A 20,393-nucleotide genomic window follows, 5' to 3' on the forward strand; every position below is an offset into this window, starting at 1 on the left:
TGGATATCTTTTTATATCCTTTTCCATCTTTATAAAGTTCCATTACCTTGTTCCGCAGGTCTTTTGACAGTTCTTTTCTGCTCCCCATGGCTCAGTATCTAGCCTGCTCAGTGCATCCACGTGAGAGCTAACAAACTCATTGACTATTTATACACACACACTAATTGCAATTTAAAAAGCCACAGGTGTGGGAAATTAACCTTTAATTGCCATTTAAACCTGTGTGTGTCACCTTGTGTGTCTGTAACAAGGACAAACATTCAAGGGTATGTAAACTTTTGATCAGGGCCATTTGGGTGATTTCTGTTATCATTATGATTTAAAAAGGAGCCAAACAACTATGTGATAATTAATGGCTTCATATGATCACTATCCTTAAATAAAAGACAGTTTTTTTGCATGATCAGTCATATTTTCAAAATCAATGCCAAAATTGAATAATTTCTGCCAGGGTATGCAAACTTTTGAGCACAACTGTATATATATATATATATATATTCTGCATTGAAAACTTACCAAATATTTCTTTATATTTTTTTAAAATCAATCTAATATTATATACTTAAAATAAAAAAATATACCTGCTGAATTGTGATGTCAGACATTTTTAAAGAGAGGAAGCTGTTGTGGCCAAACCCCAAAACCTTGTGTATCTCTGAAAAGCTAAGGGTGTCCTCATGAAGATTAACAGCTGTGGCATGTTTGGTCTCAGAGAAATATAACAATAAAGTGTCCTTTACAGAGGACAAAAACAAATGGCTGAGTCTCAGGAGGACAAGGTTGCTTTTCCCGTAACAAGTACATTTATTTCTCGACTTTGTGAAAAGGTGTTTGTGTGTTTCTCTGACTCACCTGTCATGCAGTGTCGAGGGTTTGCTTGACGGACACTGCAGGTAGAGCTGAAACCGCAGATCGAACGCCTGACCGATTGTACTGATTACGTCCTGAGCCAAACCATCAGAACACTCTAGAATATGACATGCTAGAAAACACACATGAAACATTATCTTAAGGACTAGTGCAGGGCGGAATAATGCACAAGGCAAGAGATTGCACTATACCGTTTACATCATAATAAACATATTTGCATGGCTATCAGTGGGGAGGACTGCTGTAGAGCCGAGGAGGGCGGGGCTGGGCTGGAATGAGACACACCCGGTCCCCAATCAGCCTGATGGGGCGCGCGAGGGATAAAGGCGGCCGGGGACGACAGTTCGAGAGAGAGAGAATTACAGACAGCTGTACTGTGTGTTTATAGTTATGTGTTTTATTTAAATTGTTTATTAAATTATTATTTATATTATTAAGCCGGTTCTCGCCTCCTCCTTTCCACTGAACCCCCTTACACTGGTGCCGAAACCCGGGAAGGAGGAGGGATTCCCGTCGCAGAGTCCTCGACACTGCCGTCCACCCAGGGGAGCGCCGCTGCCGTCCGACGGGGGACGGAGTAGCCCGACCACCCGGACGCGGGGAACGGCCGCTGTCCGCGAGGCGAGTGGGGACGGGACTCCCCAACCGCCTGGAGCGAGGGAGCTGCTGCCGGGGGCGGAGGAGTGCCCTGCTGTCCCCCGGGAACGCGGAGGGGTCGAGAGAAGACCGCCGTCCGCGGGGGGAGGAGGGAAGCGACTCCCCGACCGCCTGGAGTGGTAGGGCCGCTGCCAGGGGCGGAGGAGTGTCCCCACGGGATGCCGGGAACGTGGAGGGGCGTTCTGTCCGCTGGGGGTCGGAGGTCTCCGGTCCGCCCGGGGAGGAGCGGCTGCAGTCCGCCTGAGAGGGTGGAGTAGTGATCGAGGACCACGCGACGGCGCATCAGAGAACCAGTGAGTTTCTTTTTCTCTCTCTCCTCTCTCTCTCTCTGTCGCTCCGTGTTGGCCTTTCCCACGCCATTTTGTTTTGTTGTTTTTCCCCTCCTGTCTCCTCCCAGGTTGAGGAAGGCGGGGAGGACCCACCGGCAGTCGGGGCATAAGCCCCCCCCCCCCCCCCGGAGAGGAAGGGTGGGGGGATCTACGTCATGCCGGGGGCTCCCCGGCCTGAGGCAACGCCGGGAGGAGTGTAGAGCCGAGGAGGGCGGGGCCGGGCTGAAATGAGACACACCCGGTCCCCAATCAGCCTGATGGGGCAAGCGAGGGATAAAGGCGGCCGGGGACGACAGTTTGAGAGTGAGAGAATTACAGACAGCTGTACTGTGTGTTTATAGTTATGTGTTTTGTTTAAATTGTTTATTAAATTATTATTTATATTATTAAGCCGGTTCTCGCCTCCTCCTTTCCACTGAACCCCCTTACAACTGCATTTACAGTGTCGGAATTGTGCTTCAAATTGTGAAGTGGTTTTAGCACTAATGCAAAACGTATTCATTTGTTATGATTACGTCCAGCACACCTCAAATTCTGTGCTGAAAATGATGCTGATTGAAATGACATTTTTAACGTTTTTCAAATAAAATGCCTGACTCCTTTGTCTTGCTAAGGCTAATTACATAGCTAGCATTAATTCATATTTAAATAATATTTACCCTTTTTTTGTGGAAATGAAGACTAATACATCTGCTCACAAGTGATATTTCCCTTGATTTAAAACTTTTTATACTATATTACAAGTAGAGAATAAAAAAATAAATATATGCCACATCCTAGGTTAAGTGAACACAAGTTTATTACAATTATGACATGTCAATGTTAACAATATGTCAGTAAAAAATTATAATTAAATGTGCAAGGTGCCTATGTGGTGCCTATTATATTCCATTATATTCCATTCATTAAGTCAAGTAAACATTTCTGCTATACAAAATATAGTATTACTGTACAATAACTAAAATGGACCTAAAAACCATACAATAATGAATTAAATATGACATACTGATGACATTGAGAGAAGTATTTTTATATTTTCTTCCATAAGTGTAGCAGTCATGCAACTATTGGCTAAGGATTTCTAAAAGACTTAAGAGGTCGTAAAGACCAAACATGTGCTTGCATTAAAAAAGCAAACTGCATTTTTAACAGTTAAATTTATTTTTATCTTGACAAAAGTACTTTAGAAATTTGCAGCATTCCTGTGTGAGATGCTGGAAACACAGCTATATGCGGCACAGCAGTCAAAGCACATGTTTACATAGGAAAACAACTGAAAACAGTGTGGACGAATGCAAAAATGAAAGCATAAAAAGTAGTCCATATGACTCCAGTGGTTTAATCCATGTCTTCAGAAGTGATATAATAGGTGTGGTTGAGAAACAGATCAATATTTAAGTCCTTTTGTACTATAAATTCTCCTCCCTGCCCAGTAGGTGGCGAAATGCATGAAGAATGCGAATCGCCAAAAACACAAGAAGAATGTGAAAGTGAAAGTAAAGACTTACCTTAAAAAAGGATTTAAATTTTGATCTGTTTCTCAACCACACCTATTATATCGCTTCTGAAGACATGGATTAAACCACTGGAGTCGTATGGATTACTTTAATGCTGCTTTTATGTGCTTTTTGGAACTTCAAATTTCTGATCACCATTCACTTGCATTGTATGGACCTACAGACCTGAGATATTCTTCTAAAAATCTTAATTTGTGTTCTGCAGAAGACAGAAAGTCATACACATCTGGGATGGCATGAATTTTCATTTTTGGGTGAACTGTCCCTTTAAGAACTTCTTGTCACCAACAAAAATTCTGCCCTTTTCGTCTACAGACAAAATTTACAGTAATACACTTTCAATGGAAGTCTAGTAGTCAAGCAGACAGCATCTGACATTGTTTCAAATATATAACCATACTACTAAAGGGATAGTTTTCCCAAAATTTTACATTTACTCACCCTCACAGGTTGTTTCAAACCTGTATGACTTTCTTTCTTCTGTGGAACACAAATGGAGATGTTAGGCAGAAAGTTAGCATCACTTTCATTGCATCTTTCAATGAAAGTGAATGGTGACTGAGACTAACGTTCTGCCAAACATCTCTTTTCGAGTTCCACAGAAGAAAGAAAGTCAAACATACAAGGGTATTTCTTCGACTTCAGGCCATTTCATGTCCCAGGGGTTGATTTTCATCCAAACGAACCTAGTGTCATTGGGAAATAACGTTGTTGTGGAGAAAGCTGCTTACTGACTTACGGGAGTAAAGAGAAAGCTGCGAACAGAGCTCATGTAAACGCACACACTGATTTCGGGGCTTAAGCAGCTTTCTCGCAACAAACGTCTTTCTGGTGTCCATGCAAACGTAGTCATTGTCTTTAGGCCCCCAGTGAGCAAGCCAGAGGTGACTGTTGAGTGAGAACATAGTAAAAATATACTTTTATCATGTTCATCCCCAGACTTGGACATGAAATTCCCGGGTTGAATATAAATCCCACTCTGGCCCGGCTAAGGCCACATCCACACCAATCCATTTTTTGTTTAAAACCCTCCATTTTCAGTTTTCCAGTATGCGGTTGCAGAGAGCACTTTCGAAACACTCAGTTTCCGTTGGAGGTAAACGCTTTTGCAGTGTGGAAGAGAGGCGTAAACGTAACAAAATGTATGCGTTTTCAAACGAAAACGGATTAGTGTGGGCGTGGCCTAAAATCGTTTGTAGATGTTTAATATTGCAAAACAAAGAAGTAAAAAAATCAACATGCAATACCTCTCCGGTTGACGGGATCTTTCGCTACATAAGCGACGTAGTCGGTCGTGTCCTGTTGACAGAGAGATAATTAGTGCTAATTCCAGTTAGCTGATATGATTTAAGGTGAAAACATTTCTGTGATTACAGAACTAGTTTCCTCTCATAATAAATATGTCTCCGACAGAGTCGTGAGTCTGAGCTGCAGCTGAAGCATTAATCACTGGTGTGATGCGGTCGTGTAAAGTCTTACCGGATCTCCACCGGAGGCGAAGGATATGGACTGCATGTGATGATTGGCTATTATCTGTGACAGAAAACATGAAACAGGCATCATTCATCTGCAATAAAACACATGCACGCTTACGGGTTCTTTGGAGCAGCAGATTTTAATGATGGATAAGAGCAGTGCTGCAGTTTAGATATTATTTAAGCATTATAGACATACAATATGTGTCTACATTGCTTAAGTTATTGGTCCATATCCAGTAAATAATCATATCTGACATATTCAATATGCATACAGCCACTTGAGATTGAACAAGTTCCTTGCTGCATTCAAAATAAATACTAAGACAAAGATTAGAAGCAGTACATTATTTGTATTCACATATCCATTCACACACAGCCAGTACGTGCTGTGGTGGTGGACTGGAGACGGGGTCCAGTTTGTCCTGTTTGACCTTACTTGGTGGTCCTGTTCATTAAGATCATCGTTAGATCATATCTGGTATCATTTCTGTCACAGCGATTGCACTTTCGAAATTAAAAACAACCATTTGCAATCAGACTTTGTGCAATTCCTTCGAGAAAAGCTCAAATCTACCAAGAGCAGCTGCAGGGCAAATGAGCCTAAATAGAGCATACAAGATAACAATGACGGTCATTAGCGAAATATTATCATTTTATGTCAAATTCTGAGTTTGTCCTGATCCACCAAGGTCTAAAGAAGCCCAAATCTCTAAAGGTCTTTTTAACCCCAAAACAGCACTTTTGGGACATTTTCAGCTTAATTTGAGCGAAGCACCCATTGAAAGCAGTTCTTTTCTGGGATGCTAAAAGAACTGAGTGTTTATTTGTAAACAGTAACGTCATATATGTGTATGTGTGTACCTGTTTGGAGTCAGGTGTCATCAGGTTTAAACTGCTGGTTGAGATGTTCAGATTAATGCTCATCCCAGCAAACTGCAGGTTACTCTTCCCCAAAATACTGGAGAGAAGTTTAGAGTGAGGCTGAGAGAGAGAGAAATATTAACACATTTAAGGGCAAATTCACTCAATAGTTTTGAGCCATTTCTCGTTTTTGTCAATACACATTTTTTTTTTTTTAGATAGAGATCGCTCCAGTCTCCATTCATGTTACAAAATGGAAAAATAACAAACAATTCCTTAATGAAGATCTACTGTTGAAGAATTATTTCTCATACAGTATTTATTCCCCTATATGACAATTTGTACTTAAAGTGTTTATATTGCATTATGTGTATTTCAGTTATGTTTACAGTTATGCACCAAATCTTTTTTGTTATTATTGGGATTTGGGCTGCATGATAATCTGCACCTGGGATTTTATTCATTTGTAGCCTCTATGTCTGTGCCCCGGGCACAGGGCAAAAATGCCCCTCTAAATTCAAAATGTGGGTGAAAAAAAACATTTAATATGGTTCCTAATTCTCTATTATAGTCTTAGTAGTACATATTATGGCATGAAATATTTATGACATTCTTAGGTAAAGAGGTAATCAATTCTTTATAAAGTATTTGATATAAACGGATGAGACGCATTTAAACGATTGGGAAAAAAATTGCCCCGATACTGTAAAAGTTAATTTTTGACACTGCTGTACACTTCATAGAGAAGAAAGACAAAGACATTTCTTTTAACATTAAATAAATCGATTTTAAAAATGATTAATTGGTTATCAGCCTTTTCCACCAACTTAATCATCAGTATCGGATAGTCATCAAAATCCAATTTCGGTCGACCTCTAATCCAGACACCTGAATCATCTCTTTGACACCAACAATGTGCTTGATAACACAGCATATATGGATATATGCCACGTTAAAACGTTCTTCTCAATCAGTTGATCATTACTTAATGAATTACTGTTGCCATGATTGATTGAACATTTACACAAACATCTCTTTTAAATAAAAATCAGGTTACCGCCTGCTTTCCTCGGGCGGTAATAGTGCAATGTTAATTGCGGTGGACAAATAGCAAACATTTTTGTGAATGAAGTGCAATCTATAGTGAGCCTAATTTACATACCAACAGGAAGGAATGACAATGTCTTCATTTAAATACTCAAGACGCATCGCTATTTCAGTGCTTTTTGTGCCTGCTAGATTGCGAGTGTGAATAAAACACAGGTTTTTGCGTTGAAACACCACGTGCACAAGTGACACAACAGTCGCACAGATTTGTGTCATTATATCGGGACATCCAGCACAACATTTTTTAAAGGTTGCCTTTCATTTGAAAACAGACATGTACATTTCTAGGGCTGCAGCACTTAATTCGTATCTCACACACACACACACACACACACACACACACATACACACACACATGTACATGCACAGCAGGAAGGAGTTGGGCTGATAACTGCTGCTCAGTGCAGAATGAGTCACCGTGCTAACAGTATGCCCACACACACACACACACACACACACACACACACACATACACTGCAGAAAGCCAGCTCTCTTTCTCTGTCTCTGTCTATCCCACTCTAAACCTTCTGATTCTTTTCTTCTTTCACTCTTTTCCTCTTTTATTTCTCCTTCTTCCAATCTTTCCTTTCTGACATTTATAATCTCTCCCTTCGCTCCCTCACTTCTTCACGTCGTCATGTGCAATAATTGATCACATTCACTATCTCTATTTAATTCACTTTTGACTAACATGTCTTTGTCAGCATGGCTGTATCATAAAAAATGGTTTTCATTGGACAACAAAGTCTCACACCCTGTCTACACCGGACGCGAGTGTCGCGTCGCGTCAAAAACAATAGAACCCCTTTATAATCAATGATGCTGTCTACACTGGAAGCGTCTGTTGTGGCGCGTCCATTGCACCGACAATAAACGGGCGTCGCGTTCCATTTTGCGATGCACGCGCTGGCGCCACTACGCAAATTAAATGGTTTAGAACGTTCGTGTCGACGCGTCCAGTGTAGACAGCCTCAAGCCGTTGCGGAGCGTCACGCCTGGTGTAGACAGGGTGTCAGAATTAACAATGTTAATACTTCAATTTTATTGCTAAAGCAAGCATCTACTTACATTTTCTACAGAATATATAAAGATCTAGTTAATTTATTATTGTCATGTCCTCCACTTCTCTCTCATTCTACCTTTCTCTTGCGTAAAGCTCCTTTGGCACCAGGAATGGCATCACACACCAGACTGATCGCCTCCCTGCAGAGACAAAATGACAGAAATATAAGACATAAAGTTAAAATGTGAATATAAGTAAAGAACTGTACAGAGAAAGAACTATGAACTAAATTTAAAAAATGTGACATAATCTGTGGAATTTAGGACCATTAATATTTGTACTGTATTGCAGTAAAAAGTACTGTAATACAATTTTAATTCAAATAAGCATAAAATAAAGACAGTATAACAAATACTACTATGATGTATAAATTGAAATAATAATAATTATATTAATTTACAACTGAAAAATATCATTATATTTGCTTTGCAATATGCTTTATAATAATATAATGATATATTATTTCATAATGTATTATTTAACAATAGTAGTATTTTTAATAGAGCCGTTAATTTACGCTGATGTAATAAAAATTGTATTAAAGTAATTTTACAGTAATATTCCATTCGTTTACATTAGTTAATTCATTAAGTATCATGAAAAAAACAATTATATTTTTTAAAGCATTTATTCATCTTTTTTAATGTTAGTTAATAAAAATACAATTGTTCATTTTTAGGAATATTCTGGTTTCAATACAAGATAAACTTAATCGACAGCATACTAGCATATTAGGGCTGTCAGTAGATTACATTTTTTAATCGCGATTAATCTCATAATTTTTTATACTTAATCGTGAATAATCTCAGATTTTAAAAGTAGTCAAATTTGACTCCTGTCATAATGCATTTATTTGTTCTTTGTAAACGAACAACACAATAGAACAAAACAATACAGTAGGTAACCGAAATGCTTTATTAGCATTTTCCAAACTCCACAGAGACAGAAATTCACTAAAACAGCTCCAATTCGAGTAACATTAAACATTTCCCAAAGTCTAAGTGGGATGTTAACTGATTGAAATAACTAGTATTCATTGCAATATGCATTAAACCCTCATTTAATATTAATCAGTCGCAGGCTGTCTTTTCATGTTAGATATTTACATTTATGCATTCAGCTGATGCTTTTATCCAAAGCGACTTACAGCACACTCCCCCCTGGAGCAACCTGGAGTTAAGTGTCTTGCTCAAGGACACAATGGTGGTGGTGGCTGTGGGGATCGAACCAGCAACCTTCTGATTACCAGTTCTGTGCTTTAGCCCACTACACCACCACCACTCACTTATGGAATAAGTGCACATGCGCATGATTCATGTCAGGACGTCCAGCGCTGCATTGAACTCCATATGAAAAGCACGTCTTGTTCTGCTTTTAGCAGTGGCACTTACAATATAAAGATAATTCATCCGAACTGTCCGGTGATCATTAGCTGACACTTCAAAAGATCAATTCATGTCAGAATGACTGCATTGACGAGTTGAGAGCACATGAACACCACCACAAAGTCGTAAATACTAGTGGGAAACTTGGGATGTTCTATGAGAACCAACTTTCCAAGTTGTGGTCATGTCGATTAATGAATCATGGCGGAAGTAAAACGATATTAGCAATAATTCAGTTTTACTTGTGAGTTTTGACTGAACACTTTCGTTTGCATTAATGTACTGTTAATGAAGAATAGCCAAAAAATAAGACTCAATTAGCTCATTTATGAGGTGACAGGTGACAGAATGATCAAATAGATAGATTACACACCTAATGTGCGTCTTTATTGTGTTGCATTGGTCTTTGTCAGTAAGTGAAAAGAAAAGCACATCACATCATATGTACAAATTCCAATTTCGTAAGTACGAACTTTCCAGGATGACTTGAACGCACCTTAAGTTCAGAAGTGTACATCCGTGCATGTTTCTTTCAGCTAATATTGTCCACTACACCTTACTCAACAGAGGTGGAGGAGTTTGTGACAGCTGGAGATAGAGTTGTACCTTGTGATTTGTGATCGTGTGGTGAAGTCCAGAGATCTCATGGACCGAAGAACTTCAATACAGCCCAAATACTACAAAAAGAAGGACATAAATTGGATTAGAGCAGCTCATAATCACCTTTTCTCCAAAACTACATTGTTATTGCATATGTGTGATAAAATACCTTAGTAATATCCAAACAAACTTTAGCTGTGAGGATCTCATTAATAGAAACATCAAATCACAATAGACTATTTACTTCAATGCACCTTCATTGAATATCCTGCTTACTAGCAACTTCTACTTACCGAATACTGCACAGTAGCTATATACAGTATCCTGCTTTCCTTTTTTTTAACCCTCCTACTGTGTTCAGAATCTGCATACACCTTTTGCATTAGCGGGTCAATTCGGACCCGGTGGAATCTGAGCTTATAAATCATTCATAACCCCGATGGTTTTCATCAAAAACTCGTAAGTCATTAATAACTTCTTATCTGTTCATACAGTACATGTAAGAAGACTGATATTTCTGCCATGTTAACTGCCAAATATAAAAGGTATTAATAATTTTTTTATTTTTTTTTTTATTTTTTAGAAATAATACGATTTAGAAATTATTTGACATTTAAAAATATACATTATCTACATCAAAACCAGTGTGATACATGTGAAGACATATTTTTTTATCCACATTTTTGTGAAATTGTATTTAAATATAACACAATATACAATTTATATTAACATCTAATGTGAGAATTACTAGTAATTTGAATGAATTTCCTAATACTCATAACTGCTCAATACAACTTGGTGGTTACAATTTACGAAACCAACATATTATTTTTCAACTAAACTTCATCAAAACAACTGTACAACTCAACTTTACAACATTAATACTTCTTTACTATGTTTTAAAGCTAAATCTATTCTATTTATTCTCATGAACTGCCGAAGGTTGCATAAGTATACTGTAAGCTGGTTCAACATCAGATGGCTGCAGAATAAAATGTGGACAATTTCCTCTCTCAAACTCTAACTTTTGCTCTCACCATACCCCCTTTAGACGGTAGTACCTTTGATTTAGTTCATTTGTCATGTTTGTTACATCTGTCATGTCTGTTTTGTACAGGTATGTGTGTGTGTGTGTGTGTCTGTGTGTGATTGTATGTGTATGTGTTTTTGCATGTTTGTATACAAGATTCAGTCCCAGTGTGAGAAAAAAAGGTGTGTTTGAGAGTATGGGAAAGATGCTAAATGTAAGTAAAGTGTTTATAAGAAGAAATCTAATTAATAGACATACAAGAAAATCTACATACTGTAATATCATGTGTAAAGCCACAGTTGATGCCCGGGTCAAAACTGACACATGAACGCAAAAGATGTAACAATTTATTTTAAAATAGTTACAGTATATCTCTTAAACAATTATTTTTATTTTATTTTTTTAAATCAAATTTTTTTTTATAATGTGTTGTTTGATAGTCTTGACAAAGTCACGAAGTTTGGTTCTTGTAATCGGGTCAAAAATGACCCGAACGCAATAGGAGGGTTAAATACTAATTCAAACAGTGGCCATTTATCTATGACACACGTCAAATAGTAGTTGTAGTCACATGACCTCATCACTTGCATGTAAGTGTAACCGGTCCTGCTCGACCCACTCTGAGAGGGATTTGAACTGGCGTCTCCGGAATGGGAGGCAGGCACGCTAACGAGGAGGCTAAAGGCTACAGCCTCTAGTGTCAGTCACTAGTGTCCAGGTCACGGCACCACTGTAACCGGTCCTGCTCAAACGCTCCGAGCGGGATTCGAACCGGCGTCAGCCGGCATGGGAGGTGGGCATGCTAATGAGGAGGCTAAAGGCAGTCGCTAGTGTGCCTTTTGAAGCCAGGGGAGTGAGGTTTACACACTGCACAGCTACCTACTAACTGGCTCCCGTTACACTCACCCCCCTAAACCTCACCCCCATCCGGGTCATGGCACTACTGTAACTGGTCCTGCTCAACCACTCCGAGCGGGATTCGAACCGGCGTCAGCCGGCATGGGAGGCGGGCGTGCTAATGAGGAGGCTAAAGGCAGTTGCTAGTGTGCCTCTTGAAGCCAGGGAAGTGAGGTTTACACACTATACAGCTACCTACCAGCTGGCTCACACTCACCCCCCTAAACCTCACCCCCATCTGGGTCACGGCACCACTGCAACTAGTCCTGTTTGACCCACTCCAAGAGGGATTTGAACCGGTGTCTCCGGCACGGGAGGCAGGCGTGCTAACGAGGAGGCTAAAGGCTACAGCCTCCAGCATCAGTTGCTAGTGCGCTTCTTGAGACCAGGGGAGTGAGGTTTACACACTGCACAGCTTTCACGTATCAGCTGGCTCCCGTTACATAAGTGGCATCCAGGTGTCAAAAATGTCTTAAATTTGGCAGTCCAATCAAATAATGAGCCAAAAAAGAGATTTTCAAAATCAACTCTTTCTGGAAGGTTTTTAAGTGCAATAGAATGATACTGGGATGCAACAGTCTCTTAATCTGCCTGTCTACAGTCCCACGATGTTAAACACCCACCCACATACACCAAGATGTAAAACACGCACGCACACACACACACAAACACACACACACACACACACACACACACAACCTCTGACTAATGTCTCACAAACACACGCACATCATCTTTGACTAATGACACACACACACAGAAAAGCTCACACATGCGTGCACACACACAATCAAACATTTCTTCAGTTTTTTTCCACTTCTTACATGCAACACAAAAGAAGATGTTAAGCAGAATGCCTACCTCAGTCACCATTCACTTTCAAAGTATGCCATTTTCCCAAAACTTTTTTTTGAGGAACTCAAACTTTACACAGAAAAGGTTAGAAAGTGATTTTTATCACATTAGCATGCATTTTGTTTACGTCTTGTGGCTATATTTTTTAAACAGTATTTTAATGTTTACGGATTAGCCCCATTCACTTCTATTGTCAGTGCCTCACTGAAACTTCGATTTTTGCTTTTTTTTTAAAGAAAAGGATGGACAAGTCAAAATAAAAAATACATAAATAAATAAAAATAAAAATTATAATTATAGAAAAGCGTAGCCAGTTGATACCCTTTATTTCAGCAGCATTTTAAAACACCTGCGCATGAGGTGTCTGTAGGGAATAAAAGTGTAACTTCAGGAGATGACATCATGCATAAACAGTGACATCACACATCAGCACATCTTTTTTTAGCCGTCTCACCTCGACAATCTCTCAGTGCAGTGTGACTCACTCATTGAGAGTCTCTCTACAACTAACTTCCCTTAACTAAATGAATGACTCACCTGTCTTACCTCACTCACCGGCAGTGACCCACCTAAGAAACTGTCTTACCTTCACAGAGAAAATCAAGCCCTTTCCAGTCTAACAACGTCTTTTCCTGGATATGCTGTACACCCACTCGCAAAGCATCAGTACAAAAGTTTCCCAGAGGAACACTGTAAATTCTGATTAGTAACGTTTACTCAAGTGGTTAAATTATTGTCTTACTGACGGATTTTTATTGCTCAAATGATCTCGCTGGTGAACGACTCAAAACGTAAAACATAAATGATGCCGATGATGATGAGTCAGTACAGAGGTTTTGCATGTAGTATTTGGCTAAACTCAATGAAGATATATATTCTGTAGATATATATTCTGACATAAATTACCACGAGAGTGCTAATGCAATTTTCAGCTAAACTGTATTTACAGTAAAAAATCCTTAAAACAAAATATATTTACTTGACAAGCAAAATGCATATTAGAGGTATTAGAGACTTGTTTTCAGAGAAAATATCTTGAATAAAACTAACTTCAATTACACAACTGGCACATTGTTTTTCTTGTTTTAAGGATGCTATGATATATTTATTAATTAATGATTTTTTTTTATTTATTTTTTTTGCTGCGATAACAATAAAAGGTGGCTTCTATTGCTCTGTGTGCCTAAATGTACAAACATCTTAATCTTAAGAGCAAGAGAAGTAAATAACTGAAAGATTTTCCTTCCAAACTAAGGCCCACAACATTATCTAAAATGGTTTGTGAACGCTTCTAGCTGCGCAACCTCAATTTCACACATTATTGCGTTCTGAAATGTGTCCCAGTACAATTCATAATGCATGGCATCGTATGTATTCTCAGTGTTGCCACACGGGGCACTATAGCGGACTTTAGCATAAATGTATTATTAGCGTACAGTGAGTTTTTTCAGGTTAAATGTTTTGTGCATGTTACTGTGCATGTGCTCAACAAAAATATGTTAACGGTGTATTTTAGCGCAACTGGAATGCTGTGTTGACCAATCAGCATCCAGAAATGCAACTGTTTGTTTCATAGAAAGTAAATAAATGTACGATTTTCCCACCAAACTAAGGCCTGAAACATTATCTATGAAAGTATGTGAATGTAAATTATTCTAGCTATGCAAGCTCAAATTCACGCGTTGTTGCGTTCTGAAATGTTTCATCGCACAGTTCGTAATGTAACGCATGTACACATTCGTATGTATTCACAGCGTTGCCACACGGGGCGCTGTATCGGACTTTATCAAAAATGAATTAGCGTACAGTCAGTTTTCTCTTTCAGATTACATGTTGTTTGATTCTTACTGTACATGTGTTCAATAAAAACATGTTTAGTATTTTAGCGCAACTGGAACACTGTGTTGACCAATCAGCATCCAGAAATGCATCTATTTGTTTAATAGAAAGTAAATAATTTCAAGATTTTCCACCATACTAAGGAATGCAACATTATATATGAAAGCATGTGAACATAAACGCTTCTAGTCAATTTCACGCATGCTTGCGTACTGAAATGTGTTACAGCACAATTTTTAAGCAATGCAAGTGCACACTGAAATCTCAGTGTTGCCTCAAGGGGTGCTACAGTGGGCATTAGCGTAAACATATTAGCGTACAGTCAGTTTTCTCTTTCATGTGTTTTGCATGTTTTACTGTACATGTTTTTAGTAAACATTGTGTATTTTAGCGCTACTGAACCGCTGTATTAACCAATCAGCTCCTCGACCGCAACTCTTATATTTTCATAAAAAAAGCGTATAAAACAACATTCATTCATTCTCAAGTTTAGAGTCACTTTAGATCATTAAATCAAACAAAACTGAATGTAAAGTCTTTATTCTGTCCAAGCACTGCCCTGACCAAAAAGCTGGCTCAATATATTTGGGGAAAGTCTGTGTTTAGAGAGGCAGCCCGCCCAGTCAATATCAGCAGCTGTGAAATGGAGCATGGTGTGGATGTGCATTCACGCACAGGGTCGCTCAATACATGAACTGTAAAGAATAACACATATTCAGCCCTGCAAATAAACGCCAAAGGGGTTTGGTGTTGAAGCTGCCACCTTTTCCCATCTAATGCTTACATAAACCCAACAAACTCATACAAAGAGCTACAAATACTCTACTTACTCTTTTTGTCACGTTTAAATTTTTTGCGCTACATCCTTCAGATTCATTCTGTTCCATTGTATGTGCTTTTACGAACTGATGCTGTCATGTCGACTATTCGTGTTTTGCCTCTACACCAACTTACGATTCAGAGGGGAAAAAAGCTGGAAGGGAATGATGTATGATTCATCCTGCATGAAACCGAGTCTCCTTTAGCTCAACAGGGCCTCGAACATGCATGATCATAAAAACACTAGATGATACATTTAAAATTCGTGATACTAGTCGATCTGAGGTCAACACACAATATGCTTCATCTATAATGCAAACTTTTGAAATTGCACCTAAAATGCGGTTTTAAAAAACAGGGTTCCCACAGTTTGACCATGGCCTCTCCAGTTATTCATGATTACTGGATAATTACTGGATACCAATTTTTCATACCAATCCTAAGAATTAAAGTGATAGTTCAGCCAAAACAATATTCAGTCATCATTCACTCACCCTCATGTTTTTCAAACCGATTTTACTTTCTTTCTTCCTTAAAGCACAAAAGGAAGTGAGTAAATGATGATAGAAATTTAATTTTTGGGTGAACTATCCCTTTAATAAATCTAAATGAATATACTTATTATTGTTCAAATGTCTCTAATAATATAGACTGATGCTGTCACGTAAAATGTAATTAAGACAATTGATATTCACAATAGAAATGTACATGACTTTTCAGTTCCATGACTGGAAATCACAATTTTAAAATAAACTGATATTTCCAGGTCTTTCCTGACCATAGGAACCTTAGATAAATATATTATACAATAAATATAAACGTGCATTAAACTGCTAATGTGGGGTGCCTGTGCAAATGGCTGATGTATACATGTAAAAATAGCGTGAGGCCATACTAACAGTCCAAGATCAGTTATTTATTGTCTCATGAATGCATGTGGACAAAAATTACAGATCTGTCCTGCACCGCGTCATGCTCCCTAGAGACAATACAGTAACAGAACTGTAGCCGGAACAACATCCCTATAGTCTGGCAACTGGTCGCCGTGGTTACGCGATTTGCATGCACTTCCCTTTTGATGTGATAAACTTGCAGTTAATTTGAATAGATCAAATCTGTGCAGGTATAAGAAAAAATATCGCACAGATGCCTGCTTGGCTGAAGTGATATTTACAGAAAGAGAGAGAAAGAATTTGAATAATGATATAGAGAAGGTAGATCACGGTATATTAATGACGTTTGTTGGCTTGCATGACAGTAGCAAGTATAGAGTCTGAGAGTCTTCAGTATATACTGGGCAACACTATAAATGTGTGGTAGAGATATTTGCGTGACTATCAGTTGGCAGGACTGCTTTACATTATTTACACATGCAAACAAAGAATAATCATGGAGAAATATGAAAAATCAGAATGTGCCTCAAACAAGTCAAGACAAAGAACTTTCATTATTATTATTATACTTTTAAGGGGTGTTGTTAGGCACAGTACAAAGTGGAAATTCATTACTTACGGATATTAATATAGATATAAGATAGCCACATTAATACAGAATTTAACTGATGTGCAGTCACTGGTGTGCATATATTGGCTAACCAGTTCAAATGTGGCTTTTCTAATTCTAATTTCGAATTGCTTCATATTAGCGTTACTGTTTACATTCCTTTGTTTTTAATTCAAGTGCTACCTAATGTGACGCTGTTTTTGCACTGATGCCAGACTTGTTTTAAATAAAAAGAGAAATTAATGTAAAGTATCTAACATTTGTAAAGCATTTAATACACTGGATTATCAACGATACTGTGATATATACTGTTACCATGATATAAGATTTCGGTCATATAGCCCACCACCACACGCATGTAAGACACAGACAGAACCGATTCCCTGTAAACGCTGTACTGTATGTGGTGGAACAGTCTGTGCTTTTGTGGTCAGTTGTGTGTTTGCTGTGAATGTAATGGTCACTGGTAACCTTCTTTCCAGCTGCATTATTCCAAACCATACACATAATCCCTTTGTACCAGCACACGCATGGGAAGACTGTGTATTCTACCTTTATGCTGCGATAATCCCTCTATTTCAGATGAACAAACAAAGGGAGGGTGTGAAAGGAAAAGCAAAGGAGACAGAGGGGATTCGGTGAGTCTTACCTTAACGACGTACGTCACTCCAGGTCCAGATATCTTCTCATTTGAGTGCAGCCATCCACGAGTTGGCTTATTCACCAGTCCCCCGCAGCCTGCGGCACCCGTTCCGCCCGTGCCAGCCAGGTTCCAGCTCTCTCCGCCGGGCTGAGACTCTTCCATCTTCCCCTTCTTCCCCGAGCTCACGGAGATTGGCTCCAGCAAGGTGTGAGGGGCTCCAGAGGTGGCTGAGGGGCACGAACTGCCCCCACTGGCCGCCGAGAGGGCAGACGAGCTGGGGCTGCTTGAGCCACCTCCCCCAGCTCCTCCCTGGAGCTTGGACACAGCCAGGTCTTTGACGGCAGACGGCAGGCCCTTGATGCCAAGCAGTCCCGAAGAGTTGGCGAATTTGAGGTTGGAGACTTTGTTGATGAGGGTGCACAAGGTAGTGCCGGACTCATCCGTGGAGTCAGAGGGCAAGACCTCGGCTGGCGGGGCGTACGGAGGGTCGCCCACGGGCGGCGTCGGTGGGATGGCCGTGACCTTCGCGTTCATGGAAAGACCGTGCAGAAGTTCATCAACGGATGTCACTGACTCATTCCGGAATCGGTTGTATTTAGCACGGTGAAGCATTCCACTCGGTATGCCGGACTAAGCGCGAACGGACACATCCAACTCCCGGAGGACCGTCCGCTCGCTTGGCATGCTGAAGCCGAGAAACTGTCTTCACGGGTGGACGCAAATGCCTGCTCACTGGGCTCGAGGTAAAGAGAGCAGCAGGCTGTTGCTGCGGACACTGCCGTCAGAAAAATCCACCACTGCACAGCAGCTCAGGAACACAAAAATTACCCACAAAACACGGAATCCATGGAGACAAGAGCGCAACAAGAGAAAAGCAGTGCGGGGTCGCTCCTCTACAGAGATAGAGGGCCAGAGATGGCAGAGAGAGAGAGACAGGGCTCTAGTGAGAAGATGTCTCTCTCTCCCTCTGCATCCTGGCAGATCCCCGTATATGCATGACTCACTCGGAGAGAGAGAGAAAGAGAGAGAGAGAGAGAGAGAGAGACTCTTCTCAACAAAAGACTCACTGAACACTGCAGAACACTTTCTGTTACAGAAAAAACTCCCACTAAAAGCTCGGTAGAACCAATCAATTCTCAAAATTTGCCCTGTCCGTAGGAACACCTTCCGGTTTCATTCAGTCCATGTGAAAACGAATACATATAACTGAAGAGATGTGAACTGAAATTGTCTCCTAGCTTATATGTTATCTTTCCTAGCTCAGTCAATCCATCAATTATACAAACAGCAGTTGATCAAAGCTTAGAATGAGGCTAAGAACAGTTACCAACAAAATATGCAACATAACTAATAAGCTTTGAAAAGAGGTGACATTCAATGAAAAAATCACGTTAAGATAGTTAAGGTGTTGGATTACATGTAAGACAGCAAGACAGAATAAAACTTGCGTTGTTGTCAATGGCGATCACTAATTCCAAGGACATACTACAATCATGATTTTACTCATTCTGTTGCATTTCATAAAGGTGCTCTATTAAACAGAACCCATAAAGTGCGTTTCATGATCTGCCATTAATTATAAACAAATAATCTACCAAATTAGTTACTGAACACAGTAAAAACATCATCTAAAACAAATACATTCACCTTTCGCCTTCCACCTGGATGATCTGGTACATTCTTTTTAGCAAATATATTGCCATTGTTGGCTGCAAAATCTGTTCAAATATAAAGCAAAAGACAAATATGGTTTTATCTCTTTGTTCGTCACGTCCGTTCTTCCTTACATACTACGAAACATCGCCATAATTCCATCTCCCTGTTCCACACTCAAAGTCTTCACACAGAGGGCAAAACAAGACGAGCTGTGCTCCTGAATGAGCTTTGTTGAATAATTAAACATCTCTTTCAAATACACCATGACCAGATGCAATCTCACTAAAATGCTGTCCGGATTCAGTGGAGATTGAAGCATAAATAGTGATGTCAGACCTCCCTGCCTCATTAAAAACAGCCAACAGGATGAAGCCCATGACATTAAGGCAGCAAAAAAGCAGCCATTCATGGAAAAATGTCCAGAGCCCAGAGCTTGTGTCAGTGGAGTGGCAGAGTCATTCACAACATTTCTGTAACGCTGCAGCTAACGCACTGCAGTCCCTCGTCTTGCTTGCCTGCTTGCCTGCAAAATGAAAAAACGAAGAAAAGACAGAGAGAAAGAGAGAGAGAGAGCTGAGAGCAAGGGTTGGTCTTCTCCGATGAGACAAAAGCAAACAAAAAAAGGTATGAGTCCTTCAAACTCGTCAGTGTCACGGAGATGCAGAATGGATGCTGAGGAGAGATGCTGCTGAAAATGATTTGGGCTGGCTGTGAATGGATAGGCAGACGGGCATACCGACGTTTCTGTGAATGAAGTGAGGCCTCGGCAGCTTTCTGCATGGCAATCCCTCGGGATGGAGCCCGAGCAGCCAATCAGAGAAGAGCAGGATGACTCATTCAGGGTAGGCTGTCTGAATAGTGGGGCAAACCACTTGAATCACAGGTAATGGGAGAAACCATTCACTTCCAACATCCCTGAATACTACATAAAAGCCTTGAATCCATGGTACCTGCTACTAAAAAAATCTTCTAATATGATGCTTGGGAGATACTGCACGTTTTGGAAAAGCATGATAATTATAAAGGGAAATTGAAAGGAAGGTAATTCTCAGATAAACTGGCACCTCCTTGTATCCCGAGAACAAATTTTGTACATTCATATGAATGAACAGAGATCAAAGAACATGAATCCTGAACTGAATCATTTGAATTGTTCAAGTACTTGTACATTTTGTAAATAGTACTATCTGTATCTTACATATTTTGTGTGTTTACTGTATACTGAGCATAATGTGGATATTGTGTATTATTTGTATAGCGAATATACATTTGTCACTACACTGA

General features: G+C 39.7%; 1 protein-coding gene across 1 annotated transcript in view; it reads right to left on the minus strand.

Annotated features, from left to right (window-relative positions):
* Positions 1–19,837, minus strand: part of LOC127430834 (SHC-transforming protein 3-like) — a 29,718-nt gene extending 9,881 nt beyond the window's left edge. Inside the window, exons 1-7 of the mRNA XM_051680946.1 lie at positions 17,460–19,837; positions 9,874–9,944; positions 7,959–8,022; positions 5,713–5,832; positions 4,853–4,906; positions 4,621–4,672; positions 853–982 (exon numbers count right to left, since the gene is read on the minus strand). Of these exons, the coding sequence (XP_051536906.1) occupies positions 853–982; positions 4,621–4,672; positions 4,853–4,906; positions 5,713–5,832; positions 7,959–8,022; positions 9,874–9,944; positions 17,460–18,065 (1,097 nt within the window). The 5' untranslated portion in view covers positions 18,066–19,837. The remainder of the gene's footprint in view (positions 1–852; positions 983–4,620; positions 4,673–4,852; positions 4,907–5,712; positions 5,833–7,958; positions 8,023–9,873; positions 9,945–17,459) is intronic.
* Between the last annotated feature and the right edge of the window lie 556 nt (positions 19,838–20,393).

The sequence above is a fragment of the Myxocyprinus asiaticus genome, chromosome 40 (genome assembly GCF_019703515.2).
Source record: "Myxocyprinus asiaticus isolate MX2 ecotype Aquarium Trade chromosome 40, UBuf_Myxa_2, whole genome shotgun sequence".
NCBI classification, from domain to species: Eukaryota; Metazoa; Chordata; class Actinopteri; order Cypriniformes; family Catostomidae; genus Myxocyprinus; species Myxocyprinus asiaticus.